At 35.3% G+C, this 20,885-nt stretch overlaps 1 protein-coding gene across 4 annotated transcripts in view; it reads right to left on the reverse strand.

The window, feature by feature from the left end:
* The window catches only part of flt4 (fms related receptor tyrosine kinase 4), a 141,185-nt gene that overhangs the window by 92,395 nt on the left and 27,905 nt on the right, over positions 1-20,885 (reverse strand). For all 4 annotated transcript variants that reach the window (XM_073921140.1, XM_009307792.5, XM_017358976.4 and 1 more), the window contains exons 2-3: positions 14,680-14,776; positions 10,721-10,995 (exon numbers count right to left, since the gene is read on the reverse strand). In XM_073921140.1, the coding sequence (XP_073777241.1) occupies positions 10,721-10,995; positions 14,680-14,776 (372 nt within the window). The remainder of the gene's footprint in view (positions 1-10,720; positions 10,996-14,679; positions 14,777-20,885) is intronic.

Genomic DNA, 20,885 nt, shown 5'->3' on the forward strand with positions numbered 1-20,885 from the left:
TAGGTGCACATGTGAAGCTAGATGTATTAGAATAGACTTGCACAGACATTTCAGACCTAACCTGGTGATGTTTTGTAACATTTTTAATGGTTTTACAATCAAACTACTTTTATATTTGTTTCTAATGTTTTGTACTTGCCTCTAAGATTTCTTAAACTAATAAACAACATTTGTGTCATTCTGTTTATGTTCAAACCATATTTAAAGGGATAGTTCACACAGAAATGACAATTTTGGAGATGCGCATAAAAAACGGTTGATGGAAACGGCAAGATACGCATAAAATTAGATAATGCGTATAAAAAACATATGTGCATAACTGGGCAGGATAAACTTTTTATTCGATAAGAAAAGATGCGCATGAACTATGATGGAAACACATATTCCAGTATGCGCATTAAAAAAGGTCATGCGATTTTGTTATAATAAATCATGTGATGATAAAAAAAAAATGTGTGAATGGACAAACCAGCAGGCTGACCGCATTGTAAAACATCTGAAATGTTGTTCTGGTCATTCTAAAATGCCTGAACCATTTCAGTATTAGTGTTTTTATATTAACAATTACCTCCAGAATCAAGAGCGTCTGTGTCCACGTCTGAATTCATTGCATGTCAGCATCGCCTTCTAAGGCACTAGTCATTTATTAAGTGAAGAAAAGATTCACGCAGCTTCTCTCACCACTGCAAATTCCATTTTACTGTTAATATTTGGCGCCAGTTAATCAGAAAGTGATGATTTTGTTTGATTTGACTTTTTGGATGGAAACGCTGCTTTATTCGTAGTTTTGCACATAAAGTTAATTTACATTTTTGGATGGAAACATAACAAATAATGGAGAGGGTTGAGGCAAATTTCTTTATCACAAAGATTATCATTTATAATTTGACTTAAAAATTTTTGTTTGTTTTATTGCTTTTTATATATTTTATTTCGACCAAACTAAAATGAAATGTTTCAATTAAATGTTAAAATCAGATGTTCAAAATCTAAATACTGTCACTCGACAGATAGAGGACTATGCAGAAAATGATCGGTGAGCAAATCAAGACAAAAACTAGTTTACTGTTGTAAATTAGATTGTTTTCATTTAAATTTTAATTTATTAGGTAATTTAAAGCAATGTTTTCTAGCCATTTTTAAATGCTATTAAATAAATTAGGAAATTACCCATGGCAATTATATTTAGCTTCGGCCTACTAGCCTCCATCAAGTTTGGTTCTTGACCCTTCATAAGAAAAAGTTTGGGCACCCCTGCTATAGATTCAACAGGAAATTGTTAACTGCACTTTCAGAGAGGAACACTTTTTTAAGACACAACAGTCAAGCAGAACTTTAAGGCTTCAATGATTTAAAGTGGCAGACAACATAACTACAGTGCAATCCCCTAAAAAAGGTATCATACTTTGATGCGGACACTAAAACAATTACCAGTGTAGTTATTATTCAAGAGAACGGGTTTTACATTTTACACATGCTTCTCAAAATGATTTTCCATGCTAATCAACAGCATGTCACAGCCGCTGTTGATAAAGCTCAACTATTTATCCCAGAATATTCCTTTAAAGTCAAGACTTAACATTCCACCTCAACTTCTTTGCCTGAATACACAAAGTTTTTAGGCAGATTTAGCCTTCGGATCATCCGGAATATCTAAAAAAGGGGAGATTTTTTTTTTTCTATCAACAGTCTCCAGCATTGTTCCTTAAGCCGCTTAATAACAGGCTTTTGTCTTGGTCTGAATCCATATGTGTGAGCCTCCTAAAACAAACCCCTCCAGCTTTGACTTTCAGCGGGAGCTCACCTCATGGCGATGCTTCTGTGCCTCATTCGATGCCACCTGATAAAGCCAGCTGCCATTATCCTAACTAGTCCTCACGCAGCTTTAAAGCAATCACTCCGAGCTGTCGGGAGTCCAAACAAAAGGTACATATTTAGGGGATTATGTTTCTGCCCTGTGGTGGTCTGCATACACAGACATAATAGGAAAAATATACAACTCCTCGTAGTTATGGTACTAAATCATCTTCACTGCTTTTTTGAGGGTGCCTTCTAAAGAGATTGGGAGGCGCTGGAGGGCATGACATGTAGTCGTAAACGCCGACAGCTTCAAGAAGCAGCAGGACCTACGAGCTCTTAACCGAAGACACATGCAGCCAAGTGCCATTCTGCTTTACGCTCACTGCTAATTTATAGATGTGATTTCAGCTGGCTCTGATCAGCCCCCTGGTAAGATCTGTGGAAAGCGTTTCGGCATGTTGTCAGGAGAAATCATGCGGAATTTCACACAAGGGAGGGAGTCAGCGGGGCGTCTGTACCTGACTCTCCCTGGGCCTGTTTCATCCTCCCTCTTAAAAACCTGTCAGGGAATGAGAGCAACGCAAGGAAAGCTGTCCCACGCCACTGACTCTTTGATCAACTGGTGGAAAACCAATTGGTTACTAATACAGAGTTGGATTGTGTTGTGGAGATAAACAAACTTTCAATAAACTAGTGAAGGAAGTGCTTGCTCAAACCTTATTCCGCAGAACACTAAAGTGTGAAAAATAAAGAATCTTAGCTTCAGGATGGGTATACACTAATTTAAAAAGAAATCTGGTAACACTTTACAATAACATTCATTCATTTTCTTGTCGGCTTAGTCCCTTTATCAATCCGGGTTCGCTAAACCAGAATGAACCGCCAACCCATCCAGCAAGTTTTTAAGCAGCAGATGCCCTTCCAGCCGCAACCCATCCCTGGGAAACATCCACACACACACAGTCACACTATGGAAAATTTAGCCAACCCAATTCACTTGTACCGCATGTCTTTGGACTGTGGGGGAAACCGGAGCACCCGAAGGAAACCCACACGAACGCAGGGAGAACATGCAAACTCAACACACAAACCAACTGAGTCGAGGCTCGAACCAGCGACCTTCTTGCTGTGAGGCGACAGCACTACCTACTGCGCCACTGCTTCGCCCTTTACAATAACAGTACATAAATAATGATGTGTTAATATGTAAACTAAAAATGAGTCACAAGACTTCATCTGTGAATGAAGGTTACATTAATTACTTAGTGCATGCTTGTTTGCTAATTAACATCTTAGTTTATGCTTAAATTATTGGTTGGATTGGTCCAGTCTGATTGGTCAGAGATTGCTCAGAGGACCCAGTCTGTTTCTATTGGTCGACTGCGTTCAGCGTGAGACAGAGAGAAATGCCCACCATGGCTTATCAACATTGTTAAACTAGTCAGAGTGCAGAGTATATGTGTAAGCCCAATGCAGGAGTGCATTAAAGGAATGCAGTTAAACCCTAAGATATTGCTCTATTGTTAACCATGACACACATTCAGTAATAATCCACACAGTGGCAAAAGCTGAACCATTTAAAAATAGTGAAACAGTTGCCATAGCAACGTCATACGTCAGAGGGTTGCAAGCTGACAAACGGCTTTAAATCCATAAAGAAAGCGGCACACGTCACGATTTTAACATGGTTTTAGACACGATATGAGAATATAAAAGGTAAACCAGATAAAGTACAACCCACCTGGAGTGGTTACAAATGCCAAAACACAATTAAACACACATTTTGCAAGCTAGAGAAAACAGGGAGGCAACCATTTTAATCGCACGCACTTACACTTGTGAAATGAAGGAACTGATTCATGAACTGTGTACTGTAATGTTTCTGTCAAGGTCTGACAAAGTCCCATACATCAATAGTTTTTTCTGATCCTTCCTTTAACAAACGGCTGATGAATGCCTCGTTGTAAGCGTGTAGGTTGCTAAAGCACTCATCAGAAAAATTATAGGAACACAGCACAAGGCTGGGGCTATAATGCTAAGGTACTTTTGCAAAAATAAACTTCCGCATGACTCTTCACACCTTTTATCTTTGCGTAGGGAAAATAACATTAACTTTCCTTCACACTTCAGGGCACTTTGTCTGCGAGGCAGGATTCAACTGGGATCTGCTACAGTGTTTGTCTTCTTTTTCTATTTTTGCTACAGTGTTTGTGGGCGGGGCTGGGGGATTAAATTTTCTTGGGTCTGGGCCTGCAGCAAATGGGCGGGGCTTAAGTTTCATATTGACGTCATACCGGCATGGCTAAAGATTCATTACCCCGACGATTCATTTCAACCATTCTGAGTCGACTCTTTTATAGAAAAATCATCAGTTTTAAACATGGCACACTTTCAAATTTAAACCTAAAACTGGATATTTCACTTAAAGCTGTGTTACACACTGGATGTAATGTAATGTGTATTTATATAGGGCATTTATTGTGTATGGCCATACACCCAAAGTGCTTCACAATCATGAGGGGGGGTCTCTCCACATCACCACCAGTGTGCAGCATTCACTTGGATGATGCGACGGCAGTCACAGGACAGTGGCACCAGTGCGGTCACCGCCCACCAGCTATTGAGGTTAGTAGAGAGACAGTGATAGAGCCAATTTAGTGGATGGGTATGATTGGGAGGCCATGATGGGTAAGGGCCGATAGAGGGAATTTTTTGGCGAAGACACCGGGGTAACACCCCTACTCTTTACGAGAAGTACCATGGGATTTTTGATTCGAGAGTTTGGAGCTCGGTTAAACATCTCATCCGAAAGTTTTATATATACTGTATATTTTATACAGTGTTCAGCATAAATGAGTACAGCCTATTTTGAAAATGAATATTTTATCCATTTCTCAGTGAATTTAAGCAATGTATTTTGGTGCATTTAAACAAAATAGATTTATTAAACATATATATTTATTAAAATAATATTTCAGTCACCAAACATATTTAGAAATTGAAAGATAAAACAATTAAATTCAAGCAAAATATTGCAAAAATAATTACAACCTATAAAATTTCAACAGATTTTTTTTTTTTTTTGGCTTCTCTTGATTTTTCCACTTTTCAAATTTGTATTTAATATTTTATTATAACATAAATTTGGCTGTACTAGCTTTTGGACCATTTTTGTAAGTTATTTTGTTAGGTAAGCTGTAGACTTGGCTAAAGTAGTGACTTATGTATATGCACAAATATAATATTGTATAACTTTCTATCAAAAATATTAATTTAAAAGATAGATTTGTGTTTGGTGTACACATGCTAAGCACTGTACATAAAAACCACAGAAAACGTTTAGGTAATTTAATCTATTTGCGACTGGAAAACTAGACCAAATCCTTGCTGCTTTAATGTATTTTAGTTGATTCAAATGAACCCATCTCAACATACATCAGTCAAACTGACTGAAAAATTAAGTTAAACTTTGTATAACTTAAAAAAATAATTGAAAGCTGATTAACTAATTAAAATAAGTTCAAGTAACATAAAAACATTTGTTGTCATGTCTTGTTTTTTATATTGTGTTTTTAACGAAGAGTCACAATACAGTCATATCTAGCCTCATTATTCGGAATAAACGAGCAAATTTAACGAAAAATTCAACTATAGGTTCATGTGTCAAATTAATCTGTACTATATGAAATGTAAAATGCCTTGATCCCATCCAACAGATCAGTAAAAAATAGAAACAGTGGAGATCAGTCATAAATTACAAATAACTTATGTTATTGCAAAATTCTTCCACTTATCGTCTTTGGTTCAGACTTGTTTTGGGCATGACACAAAGCTCAAAAAAGATACACAGTAATCCTTATTTGTGTATCCTAAACCAGCAAGGAAACTCTGAATATTTATGGAGTGTCAAAAGATCAAATCTGCTTCTGAAATATGAACGCATAGATCATCTGTCAAGCTCCAAAAATGGCAAAATACATTTAAAAAAAAAACCCAAACAAGATTCAAGTCTCCTAACATCATATGTACAGTCATCATGTGAAAACTAAAGCCATTTTTCTATCAATGATCCCCAACTTTTTTAAAACAAAGTGTTTCGTGTGAACTTCCTGCTAGTCCACATGTGTCAGAAGATTATTTTGAAACATGAACCTGGAATAAATGAGTTTCTTCGGATTCTATGAACTACTCACTGTAAATAAAATATTAATTAACAGCTTCCTGAATTTTGTGATTCATGGGTGCTTTTTAGATGTTTAAACATTTGAATTGCATTATAAGACATTGGTCTCAACTCATGATGATGAAAAGTTTAATAAAAGTGGCTTTTATTGACATTCTTAGCCACATTATTAAGCTTTAAAGTTAAACTAGAAAAGTAGACAAACATTATGGTGACCTAGAAAACCTAGTCTGAAAGTTTGGAGTAGTTTTAAAGTTTAAATAATTGAAGTAGTTTTTAAGATGTTTGAACAGTTGGGATAGATATGTACAGTGCATCCGGAAAGTATTCACAGCGCTTCACTTTTTCCACATTTTTATGTTACAGCCTTGTTGTGGATTAAATTAATTTATTTCCTCAAAATTCTACACACAATACCCCATAATGACAACGTGAAAAAATATCTGAAATTGAAATTTAAAATTCTTGCAAATTTATTAAAAACAAAAAATCTGAAAAATCACAGTTTATACAGCCTTTGCATTAAGCTCTAAATTGAGCTCAGGTACATTCTCTGGTCTGATGGGACTAATAAGTTGAAAGGTCATCAGTGACTGGCAGATTGGAAGTCTGAGTTAAATAAACCCAACCTTAGGTCTGTATGACAGTCTGGCTCACAGTTATGAGGTTACAAATTTTGGTCCAATGTTAAGTCAATGGGATTTTCTGAATTTTCCAGGTCAGTTTTCGGAAAACCGAAAGTCGAATCAGTTGGAAAAGATATAGCTTAATATATAGATATAGCTGAACTTCATTCAGTATCGTTTGGAAGTATGGAGTTAGTTTGATGGTTGTAGTATGAACGGTCTAATATGAGATGTGTTCTTAAAATAGAAGAAGAAAAAGAAGAAGTAGCTTCTATTATATATGTTGGCTTTCTCAAGCAACCATAATTAATTGCTATATGAAATGTTCACTTAGCAAAGGTAAAGTTTTCATTATGCAAAGTGTATATACACTAAACACACTTCTGAATAACAAAATGGTGTAAAATGTATATTTATATATTGTTTAGAGTTTGTGTCTTTTTGGTCTTTATAAGCTGCTTTTGCATTTGAAAAAAAAAAAAAATTGGCACAAATTTAAAAATACAAAAAATTATTGATATTACTTTATGAAATAACTATAATTTTTTGGTTTAATTCAGGCTTCAATTTTGTCAAATGGAGTGAGCAGTTCTGTACTAGTGGCCTGGCTTCAAAGATTCCTTTTCCCAGGCAAATGTACAAGTGATAAGACTGAAAAACTGAGTGTTGAATAAAAGATTTTGCTGAAAGGGGGCAATTTGTATAACTCCCATTCACATTACTTAGGTGATAATATACTCAAATCATCTGAAAATAAATATTATTCCTTCTATATGATAAGTAAAACACTGATAGGACAGCATTGAATATATTTTCTCTGTAATGGTAATATCAGCAGATTTGGCATCATGCAGTATGTCTTTATTACTTTCTTATCTTTAGTTTATTCAGTATAAAAGCTCCTTCCTCTTCGTGAGTTGTCTAAGGGATAAACTAAAAATGTTCTAAGTGTGTTCATGTATAATCTGCTCTGATCTTCTGAAGAGGGGTGATGTTTTTAAGGAGATGTTTATGATGTTTTTGTCTGCTCCCCAAAGAAAATAGAAACTTTAGACTACGATAACCCAGCCAAGCATTCTTTGAAGGGAGTCAAATAAAAATGGGATTTGTGATTTGGTTTGCCTCGGGAAAATGCCACAAATTGCAAAAGGGACCAGACACTGATATTCAACTAACTCTATAAAGATATAAGGAGTGCAATGGTTTCGTTCAGGAATGATATGTATTTTTCCAAAGGTTAAGTGTGTATTTGCACAAATGGGCTGCAGAACAGGAAAGAATTGCAGTGCATTTTGTCCAGAACAGTAACATGAACTACAGGTTGCTCTGATGAACCTGATAATTAAAGTGTTTTAATGTCACTGCAGGGTGGCACAGTGTGTAGCACAATCGCCACAAAGAAGGTCACTGGTTCGAGCCAAGTCAAGTTCGAGTCAGTTGGCATTTCTGTGTAGAGTTTGCATGTTCTCCCTGCGTTCGTGTGGGTTTCTTCTATGTTCTCCGGTTTCCCCCTCAGTCCAAAGACATTTACTACAGGTGAATTAAATAAGCTAAATTGGCCTTAGTGTATGTTTGTGAATGCAAGAGTGTATGGGTGTTTCCCAGTGTTGGGTTGCAGCTGGAAGTGCATCTGCTGTGTAAAACATATGCTGAATAAGTTGGTGGTTCATTCCGCTGTGGTGACCCCTGATTAATAAAGGGACTTGAAGTGAAAAAGAAATAAATGAATAATGTCACTGCATACAGTACATACACATTAATGTAATGTTAAAGCACATTTGTAGTTACACATAATACACATTCTGCTTTGTCTCTCTTTGAAAATAATAGTTTAACTTTTCTGACATTGTTAAAGGTCCTGTTCACGCCTGGTATTAAAATGCATTAAGGTGATGGGATCACAGTATTAGTACTTTACATACGGTGGTGGGTTTAACTCTTTTTTTAGAACAAAACTACACCAAGCACTATGGAGTTTTGTGTTAGAATCAGGACTGGTAAGAGAAAATAGTCATGAACAATTTCAAACAGCAAAGTTGAAATCCAATCTAGAGTGTGCACTACTTGTTTAGGCAGAATAAAAATGGCCAATATGAAAGTGACTGAAACTGCAGTTCATAGATCAGCCACTAGAGGCTGGCTTCATAAGTGATGCAATCACATAAACTCCCCATGTTAAAATGTCCAACTTTAAAGAAGAAGAAAAACATATGTTTACAGCCTGGTACAAAAATAGTTTTGGGTGTATAAAGCTAATATGACAAATGAATGTTTTTTTATTTTTTTATTTTTATAAAACTTATCCATTTAATTTATATTAAGCCTTAATATTCTGCATAATTAAGGTTGTAGCAACTTGTAAAACAGGTATCTGCTGCTCGCGTCACATCACCTCAGATAATTACAACCACTCAACTTGTCATATCTGTCATATTTGTTATTTTGTTTTATGTGGATTTGTTGATTTTTGGAATTATTTCCTTTAATTATCAAATAATATGGCATGTTGTGCAGTAATTGGGCTCACAGAACATTCAAGTCTGGCCTCCATTTTTTCCGGGAAGTGATTTTTTTCTACAGTATTATTTTTAAATGATTTGATTTATATAAAAAAATACATTTATAATTTATATTTGTATTTAAAACTTGAATACACTTCAGAATATGAGGTCAGGCAATCAAACAATTATTTAAAGCAATTTAACACAACGAGAAAAGCAAGGAAACTTTAACAGACCATCTGTGCGAGAATAAAGAATGAGCCTCCTTCATTCAGCCTCTTTACTTTTCATTACTTTACTTTTACTCTTTACTCCTTTACTTTGGTGGATAAGGAAACAGTGTTGTATGCACTCCACTGAAGACATCAATTAGCATACATATTTAATTTTGTTAATCAAGTGCAAAGATTTGTTTCAAAACTATTTCTAAATTCAGTTATAATTTCCAGCAAACGAATAAATGAACAGTAATAACGAAGTGTGGTCAAAAAGTAATTTTCAGGGAATGTTTGGAGTTATATCTAAACACACGTACTATAGTGTATGATAGGGCCCATAAAACTGATATAAACATGTAAAACTTGTAGTTTGTCACTTCCACCTATATGGATCAATGGTTTTATTCACGTCAACTTATACTACAGTTTCTCATCAAATCATAACCAAATCATAATCAAATGCTCTCTAGTATCTGACATGCCCCGCATCCTTCAAGACGCTTCTCATTTGCTTTTCAAATGCATTTGAGCCCAACCACTCTTACTGGTAAAGCAGTGATAAAACAAACCGTTATGGACTGTTGTCAAAGGAACAGAAAGAGCTAATAATCTAATAAATATTCATGTTTCAAAGCATTTCACGGGACCTTTAAAGTAATTAGAAGTAATTAGCATTTCTCTCCTGTAGAAAAACAGCATAAGAGTAAATGCTTAACATGGTTTAAGGAATTAAAACATTGTTTTAGAAACCAAACTCAGTATAAACATAATTAATAAAATATACAACCAAGCACATGTGGCCAGAATAACAACAAGAAAAATGTTTAGCTCACACCATGCCTCTTTTATCTAGAAGTGATGCGCAGTCGGCACGGTGACACACTGACAAGAAGGCGACGGCTGTCTCCACTTACTTATAGCTTCATTTGCACTCTTCAGAAACGTACTGGTAACGCCACACACACTAAATCTATATATTTATAGTCTATGATTCAATCACATGAATGTCTACACTATCAAAACAATCCAATTAAATGTTTTTGATTACCTTTGAAACTGGAAGTGATCAAATGTTGACAATACTTTCAGATAATTTGTTAACCACGTCATCAAAATCAAATTACCTTCTTCTGTGTTTAATAGAAGTAACAAGCACGTAAATGTTTCAAACAAATTGAGGGTGAACTAATGGTACATAAATTAACATTTTTATGGGGAGCACGATTCGGTTGCACATTCCCCAAAGTGAAAAAATGGAAACTACTACATCTAGACTAACATAAAGAACAATAAAGGATTCATAGTCATACTAACTGGAAGACATTTTGAATGCATAGAGACAATAACAATGCCATAACAACAACAAACATATTCATTCAGCACAGCTCTTACCTCGAACAAACACAAAAATGCTGGCTGCCGTGGTGCCATCAATAACAGCTTTAATGTCCTTGTAGAAGCAGCGGTAATAACCCGAGTCATTGGCCTGGGCATTGGTAAGTATTAAGATCTTGCAGTAGGGTTTTCCAGCCACCCCTTGACACTCCTTCAGCCTGATTTCTCTATACCCTGGGGTGTCAGTGGGTGACTGCTGACCCTGGCGATCAGTAAACTCCACTTTACTCAAAGACTCTTCAGGCCAGCTCCAGTCCAGAATTCGCTGACCCCTGTTGAAAAGGCCCGGATAAAAGCATTAGACAAGTCAAGACGGCTTTATTGTCATTTCAATAATATACATTGCAGTATACAGTGAAACAAAACAATGTTCCTCCAGGACCAAGGTGCTACATCAAACAGCATAAACTAACAACATAACACAGGACAGTGCACTACTATAAACATTTTTGAGAATGAAATAAAATAAAATATACTAAAATAAAAATAAATAAAATACGAATAAGAGCACAAAGTGCAGTTTATGCAACATTTAGTGTAAATAAGACAGGACAAGAAATAGTAACGCCGACCAGTACACTATGGATGTTGTGCAAATATTGGAGCAGATTAAAAAACATATAAACATTTAAAGGAATAGTTCACCCAAAAATGAAAACTCGGCCATTATTCACTCTCCCTCGACTTATACCAAACATGTTTGAGTTTCTTTCTTGTGTTGAAAACAATGGGAAAACATCCATTAACTTACATGGTATATATATATATTTTTTGTTTCTACTATGGGCATCAATGGTTGCTGGTTTCCAACATTTTTCAGACTGTCTTACTTTGTGTTCAACAGAAGGGTTAGGGTTACGGTTAGAAGAAAGTAATTTATTATTAACAGAAGAAAGAAACTTTTTTCTTTATTTTCCAGTTTAAAACCACTTTAGTTTGAGTAAATTATGAGGGAATTTATAAGATATAACCAGAGATGAGAAATGCTTTGTTACTGTGTTTAAGTAAATTTTTCTGGTATCAGTACTTTACCCCACTATTTATTTTTTTGACAACTTTTTATTTTTACTCATAACATTTTTATACAGGTATCTGTACTTTCTACTCCTTACATTTTTAAATCAGCCTTGTTACATTCGTTTTCATGTGTTTGATGGTGGCGTGATCTATTTTATTTCTTGTCATTGTGCAATTTGAATGCCTTTTTGATGCAATCAATCTATTTTCCGTTATTGTGTGCTGCAGTGCGCTGCTTTTTCAACCAAGGCTATCCCTCATCTAATGTAGGCTAGTTTATGAAGAAATTGTTTTAGCAAAAGAAAAAAAAATCTATATATTTAGGACAGAATTCAGTGTAAAATGTAAGACATCATTTATAATGTCTATACTATTTATAAAGATATGATTATTTTTTGAGTTTATGAACAATAAAAAATTTTGATTTAGCAGCCACAAAGCTACAAGCTGAATGGTGTGAGTTTGCGTCAGGATGATATGATAAATAAGATGACTTTTTGAGCAATGTTGGGCAATATTGCAGGATGTGATGCTGCTTGGCTACTTTCACAAAACTGGCAACAAACATTTTACATATAAATTTGAAATATATGTTATTTTATATTAATGTAATAATGTCAACACCTATCCTCACTCACACTCCTTCAGCTTAGTCCCTGATTTATCAGAGCTCACCACAGCAGTATGAGCCGTTATTCCGGCATATGTTTTACGGAGCAGACCACAACCACAACCCAGAACTTGAAAATCCATACACACTTGCATTCACGGATGCACTTATACAATACTGCCAATTTAGTTTATTTATTCGCCCATACTGCATGTCTTTGGACTGTGAGGTATTTACCTACTGTACCTAGTGAAACTAAAACATGTAGTAGTAATGGGTACTATTTACATAAGTACATTTTTGAGGCTGTACTTCTTTTCTTTTACTAGAGTACAAAAGTGTAATCATTACTTGAGCTTTTATGTCAATTTAAACATGAGTATCTGTACTTCTACTTGAGTAAAGGATGTCTGTACTTTTGTTATCTCTGGATATAACCCAATGACAGTAAACACCCATCTACCTAAAAGCTCAAGGGTATAAAATCTAAGAGGAAATCAGATTTGCTCCAACTCAAACTGTTCACCTTCGAGAACAATCTGGCTCTCAATGATTAGATGTTTTTTTTACTTCTCTTCAAGCCAAAACCTTTACCTCACTCGATATGAAATATCATTCAGGTCTCATAAATTCTTGCATGCCAAAATTTAATATTCAGGTTTAGAGAAGATATGTTAACATAACCCTAATCCTAACTCTAAGCATGATATAAATATAATGTTTGATAAAATGCTTGTAAAACTTTGTATTTCAATTCACAAATGTGATACTTATGTACTTAAAACTGCACTCGATTCCCTTGGAACAGGCAGAGGAGAAGGCACTGACAATTAAACAGATGTATTCCTCAATCAGATTATGAAATATAGTGATTTCTGAACGCCAGCCATGGCTTTGCTTAATACTGCTCATCCATCACACTGGCCCTAAAGTATGCTTTCCTCTCAAAGGTATATGTTTGTAACTGTTGAAAAATTATTTATTCTGGGAATTCTTGGCAAGAAGCATCTGGAAATTTTGAAGGGATTAGAGTTAAATATGTTGGATCGCATCCCTGTGTGTTCATACCACATTTGCTTAACCGTCCAATCTCTTCCAAATGTAACATTGTCCTTGTTTTTGTAACGACTCAACAGGCTTATCCAATTATTCAATCAAAAGATGGCTAAGTATGTGCCTTGATTGTTTAGCAAGAGATTTCAACCTATTTGGAACCATAAAGAAGTTTAATCTAGATCATTTCTAATCTGACAGTAGAATCTTTTCAACCTAAATATTTTTGGAAAGACGGTTTATATATAAACTAAGTGCTTGAAGTGACTTGGTGCGGCCAATTATTTTAATTAATTACTAAATTAATTTAATTAATTTAAATTTGAGTTAATTACACTTTTTGTTGTGTATTGTCACTTCTCACGTGTTGCTGGTACTTTTCACTCAAACTGTCTGCAAGCAAAAACCTAACCAGTGGTACTAATGAGCCATCTGAAAATATCTCCACATATGTTTTCATTGTAAACACTTCAAATGTCATAATGAGAGACAACCAGCTCCCCAGGGAAGGTCTAAGAGTCTCCAGCTTATTAATACTGTATAGGAGCGGCTCTCAAATGCAAATAAATTATATGAAATATCCTAAGCTAGCAAGAGAGAACAAATGCTATTGGGTAATGCCGTTTTGAACAAGCAATGCCAAATGAACTGTGATTGAGATATTAAATTAAATAAGCAGACTTTCTATTTATAAATAATCTTTAACTTTAACTTTAACTTGATGAGGCTATATTATATTATTTTATTTTATATTATATTATATTATATTATATTATATTATATTATATTATATTATATTATATTATATTATATTATATTATTCATTCTCTTGTCGGCTTAGTCCTTTATTAATCCGGGGTCGCCACAATGGAATGAACCGCCAACTTATCCAGTACGTTTTTACGCAGTGGATGCCCTTCCAGCCACAACCCATCTCTGGGAAACATCCACAAACACTCATTCACACACACTATTATATTATATTATATTATATTATATTATATTATATTATATTATATTATATTATATTATATTATATTATATTATATTATATTATATTATATTATATTATATTATGTTTTTCCCAGACTTCAAGCGCTGGCTAAATCTGAGAAAAAAGTACAATTTTGGTTTTATAACTGCTAACAATTTTTACATTTTATCTTACCTATAAAAAGCTCTGTGCTGTGACAAATTAGTTTAATTTTATATAATTTAACATAACAACACCAAGCATAATTGTTTAAAAATAGCAAAATGGAAAATGAGATTGTACCTGCATGTAATGTTCAGTGTGTCGTTAGCGTTAATCACAAGCTGGTCTTTGGTGTTGTCAAGGGTGGGTGGACTCATAGAAAACCCATTCACCAGACCTACAAGAAGAGAAAAGCATATCATCAGCATTTTCATCATCATCATCAAGAGAAAAGCTACAAGTTCACAGAAGAATCTAAGAAACCCATTATGCTCAAGACACCTTGGATGCAGTTTCACCTTGTGGTGTTTATGGTAAACCACTGAAACAAGGAGGCAAAGTCCAGTCTCTTGTTTGAGTTTTTACTCTCCAATATAATTAGATTGTGGATTTACTTGATGTTTGTTTAATGAAAATGTTTTGTTGTTGTTTTTTGTGGTATTTACGTAAGCCATATAGATTTCAAGTCACACTTCAGGAGATCAGAGAATGTTTAAGGGTATCACGATTAAAATGTATTGATTCAGTCATTGATTCGATATATTAAATTGTTCTCTGATATCTACAGAGTAGGCATATGTGGCTTAGGTAAGTACAAAAATTCTCCAGAAGCAGTTGTATATTCTCATTTTTTACCACGGGAATTACCCCCAAATGAAAAACTTGGTTTTGACTGAATTTGGAACAGCCGTGAATATTAATGAGCTCCGCTGCTTGTGCAAGTGTCTGCTACCTTTCTTTCTCTCTTTCTTACACACACACAGCAAGTGGTGAAAAGAGTACTGAAAAATCATACTTAAGTACTATTACTTGCACATAAATTATGTGCAAGTAGAGTAAAAATATCTGTTGTAGGTGTTACTCAAAGTAAAAAGTAGACTTTTCAATAGTACTCAAGAGTAGTGAGTATTACACTGTGAAAAGTTGATGCGTTTACATGCAGTGTTTGAGGGATGTGTAAACGTAACATCATTTAGTGCATTCAGTTATCTTCCCATATTCGTTCTTTCCTTCCTTCCTTGAATCCTTCCTTAATTCATTTGGTCCTTCCTTCCTTCATTTGGTCCTTACTTCCATTACTTGTTCGGTCCTTCCTTCATTCGGCCCTTCCTTCCATTCTTCTTTTGATCCATTTAGCAATTGTTTAAGGTTGTTTGGTGATTTCAGTCATCTCACAGTCGACATCCTTTATTTTCTTATTAGTGACATGCAGTCTATAAACTGGGTCTCTGGGTCAATGCGTGTAAAGATTTTGGACATCTTCTTGGACATTTTTAATGCCTCCAAAAGGTTTGGTGCATTTATAAAGTGCCCATGTCTTCAGGTTGCTTAGTTAGAAGCGATTTACTTTCTGTGTGATTTGATAGGACAAGAATAGAAGGACTGATATTTTCACTTTAGCCAATCCCCATAGAAAAAAAAGTTATGACTGCAGGTTATAGTAAAAGTACTGATATAGCACTAAAAATGTAGTCAAGGGGAAGTAAAAGTACACATTTTTTTAAATACTTAGTAAATTCCTGAGAAAAATTACTGTAATTGGATTATTTGTAATTTGTTACTTTACTCCACTGCACACAGCTTGATTAGTTCTGAAATACATACAATCAAAATAATTCTACAACTGTCAAAAATATTTGAAACAAATTGAGTAGATTGCATGTTAAATGTCATTCTTTTCAAATGAAGTAGTAGAGAGGTTTGTTTTAGCTAGAAGGAGTGAGTGAATGAAATGTATTGAAACAAAATAAAGTAAATGAAACAAAAGTGAGTTGTGTTGTGGATGAAATATAGGCTAAATTCAAATTGTTCCAAAAAAATGTGAGCCAGTGAAGATATATTTAGAGTGGTGTTTTGAGATTGTAACATACATAAAAGTAAAGGCAAAATTTAATATTAACCTCTGTATAAACAGAGTTTTTTGTTTATTGGTGTCCTTTCACTCCGGAAAAGAATAGTAAGAGACATGATGCATTGATGTGTATGGAAGACTCCTATAGCAGTCTACATGTTTCAAATCAATTCAAGTCATCTATATAGCGCTTTTTCAATGTAGATTGTGTCAAAGAAGCGTAACATGGAAGTTCTAGTAAATTGCAACTGTGTCAGTCCAGTTTTCAGTTCAGTTCAGTTTAGTGGGGATTTTCACTGCTGTCCAAACATTGTAGAGCAAATCCATTGATGCGCAGCTCCACAAATTACATGTTTGTTGCCTTATTACAAACTCTTATTACTCTACACATTCTACAATATAAATGTTAAAGGGTCACGAAACACCAAAACACATTTTTTGAGCTGTTGACAGTCGTATATGTGTCCCACACTGCTAAAAACACTATTAGGACACCTATATTTCACTAAAGAGTGTAAATTGGTTGTTTTTGCGTTATTTCAAGCAAATTCGTACTTTCTGTTTGAAACGAATTTTTGAAGCTGCGTCACGGTCATGACATAATAGCGTGTATTCCAGCGTGCAGACCGGGCGTCTGTACCAGAGTAAGTCTTATTACGTCTTACAGTGTGCTGCATTAATGCATGAGTAAGGCTTGGTTCAAACCAATTAGCACGCTCTATTGTGCAACTTCATTAATATTCATTAGTGTCACCATGTTAACGCCACAGAGACGCCACGTTGTGTTGGCAAAACAAGCGTGAAGTGTTGCTTTTATAGTTTGCTGCCATTAAGTTTCGTTTTCATTTTCTCTCTGTGAGAGCTCAGCTGGATCACGTGTGGATTAACAGTGCACGCGACGCGCGACAACAATAACTTACGTGTCTAAGGAGGAACATTGTTTACCTGAGAGCTGTTCTCATCTGCAAACGCTGAAATCCGGATTCGCTTGTAACGTTAGTCTCCTCTTCATAAAGACGCGGCTCTAGTTGCTGGTGATTGTCCTGTCTCTACAGATTTGGTAAGTGAGCGACCAGTGCTCTTTGTTTATTCAGTTTGTTCGTATCGAATTAAGTTAACTATTGCACTGAGTGCAAACATAGCACCGCATTTTGTGACTGGAATAACCCACGCGGCTTTCTGACGCTACCTGCCGTGTGCATCTAAGTTTCTGGGAAATGCGGAGGGGTTTTTTTTCTCTCATTCGCCGTGCGGTATCAAACATTGCATGAAAAATACACGCTTAGAGCAGTTCCTCGAATCAAATATCGCGTTTGTCGCGAGGGGCATGAATGAATTCCCTGAATGAAAGAGCCAAACTGCAGTTAAAGTCCAACATTTAATAATTTGCCAAATAATTCGACTACAGATGTCCATGTAGGTTAAACACCATCACTTTCTCATGTGTGTGTATTTTGACTGAAACTCGCGCGTGCCCAAATAGACACTCCCACACCCTCCCACTTTAGTTCCTCCGACACTCCCCCCTAAACAGAGCTGGACACGCCCACTTTTCTGACTTTTTCCAAAGTAGAGGTGTAAAAAGACACCCTGCTGAAACGAGGGGGTTTCATGGCCCTTTAAACTAACAAAAGATACATTTAAACAGACCATAACAGTTAAACATATACAACAAGCAAACATGCAAAATTTTTGGATTCTAATGATGAGTTGCAATAAAATGGTATACTCCACGCTAGTATTAAGAGTATTAACAGTCCCACATACATAGGAAGTAAATGCAAGATAAGATATGTTGTACTGTATTAGATTTTAGATTTTACACCTACAGGATTTACATGAGAAAAAGGAAACAATGGTGTTTTTGCATTCTGATAATGAGCTGCGACATGATACTTCATGCCAGGATTAATTACCTGAGAGTTCTTTAATTCTGCTCTCATTTTCAAGATAAGAGTCCCACATACATAGTACGTATAATGCAAGATAAGATATTTTATATATCAGATTTTAGATTTTACACTTACAGGATTTACATAAGACACGGGAAACAATGGTGTTTGAGGCTCATGGTGCATCTTTCCATGTACTGAACTCTTATTTTTCAGCTATACCTGTATATGCAAATTTATTCTATGATACCTTTAAAAATTAAAGATGCACCGAATTAAATATTCTGGGTTGAGAACAAAATCAAAAATTCTGGATGTACTTTTTACGCAAAAAGATCTGTCTAACATGGAGGCAATGCATGAAGCACATCCCACATTGAAAGTCATGTTCAAACCAAACCAGCTTCAGTGTGGTTTTTTGCATGACTTCTAAAATCTGCATGGGGAACATTTTCTCCCTTACGCACAGGCCTGGCTCTGCAAGATGATAAAATGATAGCAAGAGCATCCTCAAGTGAAGCTGTAATAATAGCACACTGGTGAAACAGATGTGTGTTTTCTGTTTGTGTTTGACCTTAAATCTGTGTTTTTGGCAGCCTTGAGCAATCAGCTGAGCTCTTGAAAGCACTGATCAGTCAGAAGTATTTAAGTTACATCAGAATCAATTCCCGGAATGTCAAAAATGTTGTTCACTGTGGAGTTCTGCCCACTTTTTCTATCAGTGTAAATAAGAGATTTAAACAGATCTCACAGAATTTAGCTGAGAGACAGCTTGTTAGTGATCGTGAAGGGAGCACTTTGTAGGCTCTGAGTCTAAACCTTTCAAAGTTTGAATACTACAGATACATGATTAAAAATACAAATAATTTGGATAAATAATTAAAAATATGACAAAGAGATGTGGATTCAGGCTAGATCACTATCACTACATCACACCAATGGAGTTCACTGATCTAATCCAGGAGCCAGTTCTGCTTTAGTAGAATTCCTTTTGGCTTGTAACCAAAATATTGCAGGTTTTAATCTCGCCACCAGCATGGATTGGACCACGACTGAGATGAGACCCTTTAGCAAGTCATTGAACTGCTCCCCGGGGGCTGCAGTAAAAATGTTTCTGTATATGTGTGTGCGCGCGTGCATGTGGATGGTTTAAACTCAGAGTACATATTTTAGTATATGGGCCACCATGCTTAGCCACACATCACAAGCTTTCTTTCCTTTATTTTCCTATAAAATAAACTTGTAATTTAAATATTAAAGAACACATTTTTAAATATTTAGATCTGCGTTTAATCGTTATGTGGGCGCTTTTACCCAAAGGAACTCTACATTTACATTTATTGATTGAGCAGACACATTTATCTAAAGCAACTTCAGGAAAATATAAGCTCTTCAATCAAGCAACGATATGTAAATGCAGAGATCTGTCAAGATAAAAGTTAAGAAGTTTAGAATTGTGCACTTTTTCAACAATCAAACAAACAATCAGGACAGATGAAGAACAATCCAGTAGATAAAGTATTAATAGGGAGTGCTGTTGAAGGATTAAGTGTTGAAGAAACAGAAGTGTTTTCAGCCGTTTCTTTACATTGTCCAGAGACCCAGCTATTCCTGTTTCTGAGTTGTGCAGGTCATTCCACCAACAGGGAACATTAAGGTGAAAGTCTTTGCAATTGATTTTGTGCCCCTTTGGGACGGTACTGCACCACAGTACTGCCAAGCACATAAGTCTGAAATAGTGTGTTCAAGTAAAGAGATGCAGTGCCAGTGGTTGTTTTTAAGTGAGTGACTTGTGATTGTGTGCCTTAATTCGGTGCAAGCAACAATCTTCAGATTGATGAATTTGACTGTAGTTTCTAGGTAAAATGAAGCCAACAACATTTGTTCCTTTTCACATTAATGATATTTAACAAGACATGTTATCCACAAATAGAACATAAATTTGTGCAGTTCTTCGCACAACAAAAAAAGAAACACAACAAAACAACGTAATAATTTCTTTAGTATGATTTGTAAATGATTTGGTTTACGTCACCTATATATCTCTGTATGGTCAACTTTTCTAGTGTGGCTGATTTGCTCGACAGCTCACAGTTGCTCTATGATTATATAAGGTTGTACTTGTAATGCAGTGCACTCGACTTAAAGTCCCGGGTAGGGTTGCACCAGTTGATCGTAAGTTCTTTCTTCAACTGGAACATAAAGTCCTCACTAGGGGCTTAGTAACAACTAGCTAGTTTGTAACTAAATTTGTTCTCACTTCGGTTGCACCATACTGTTCTTAAGGCAAACTGTAGTTAGTAGGTCATAAGCGTAGTCACATTGAATGACGTAATATCCAATAAAAAGGATTTAAATCATTTAACTGCTAATACATCTATATATAACTATACAGTACATTGCAGTCAGTCACTATAATGGATGACGCACACAACTGCATGGCATTGTAAATGCACACGAAAAACACATGAAATTATTAAAACAATAAATTTGATATATTTTTATATATATATATATATCCTACACGTGAAAAAAAAAAGAGC

This window comes from Danio rerio, chromosome 14 (genome assembly GCF_049306965.1).
Source record: "Danio rerio strain Tuebingen ecotype United States chromosome 14, GRCz12tu, whole genome shotgun sequence".
Taxonomy (NCBI): Eukaryota; Metazoa; Chordata; class Actinopteri; order Cypriniformes; family Danionidae; genus Danio; species Danio rerio.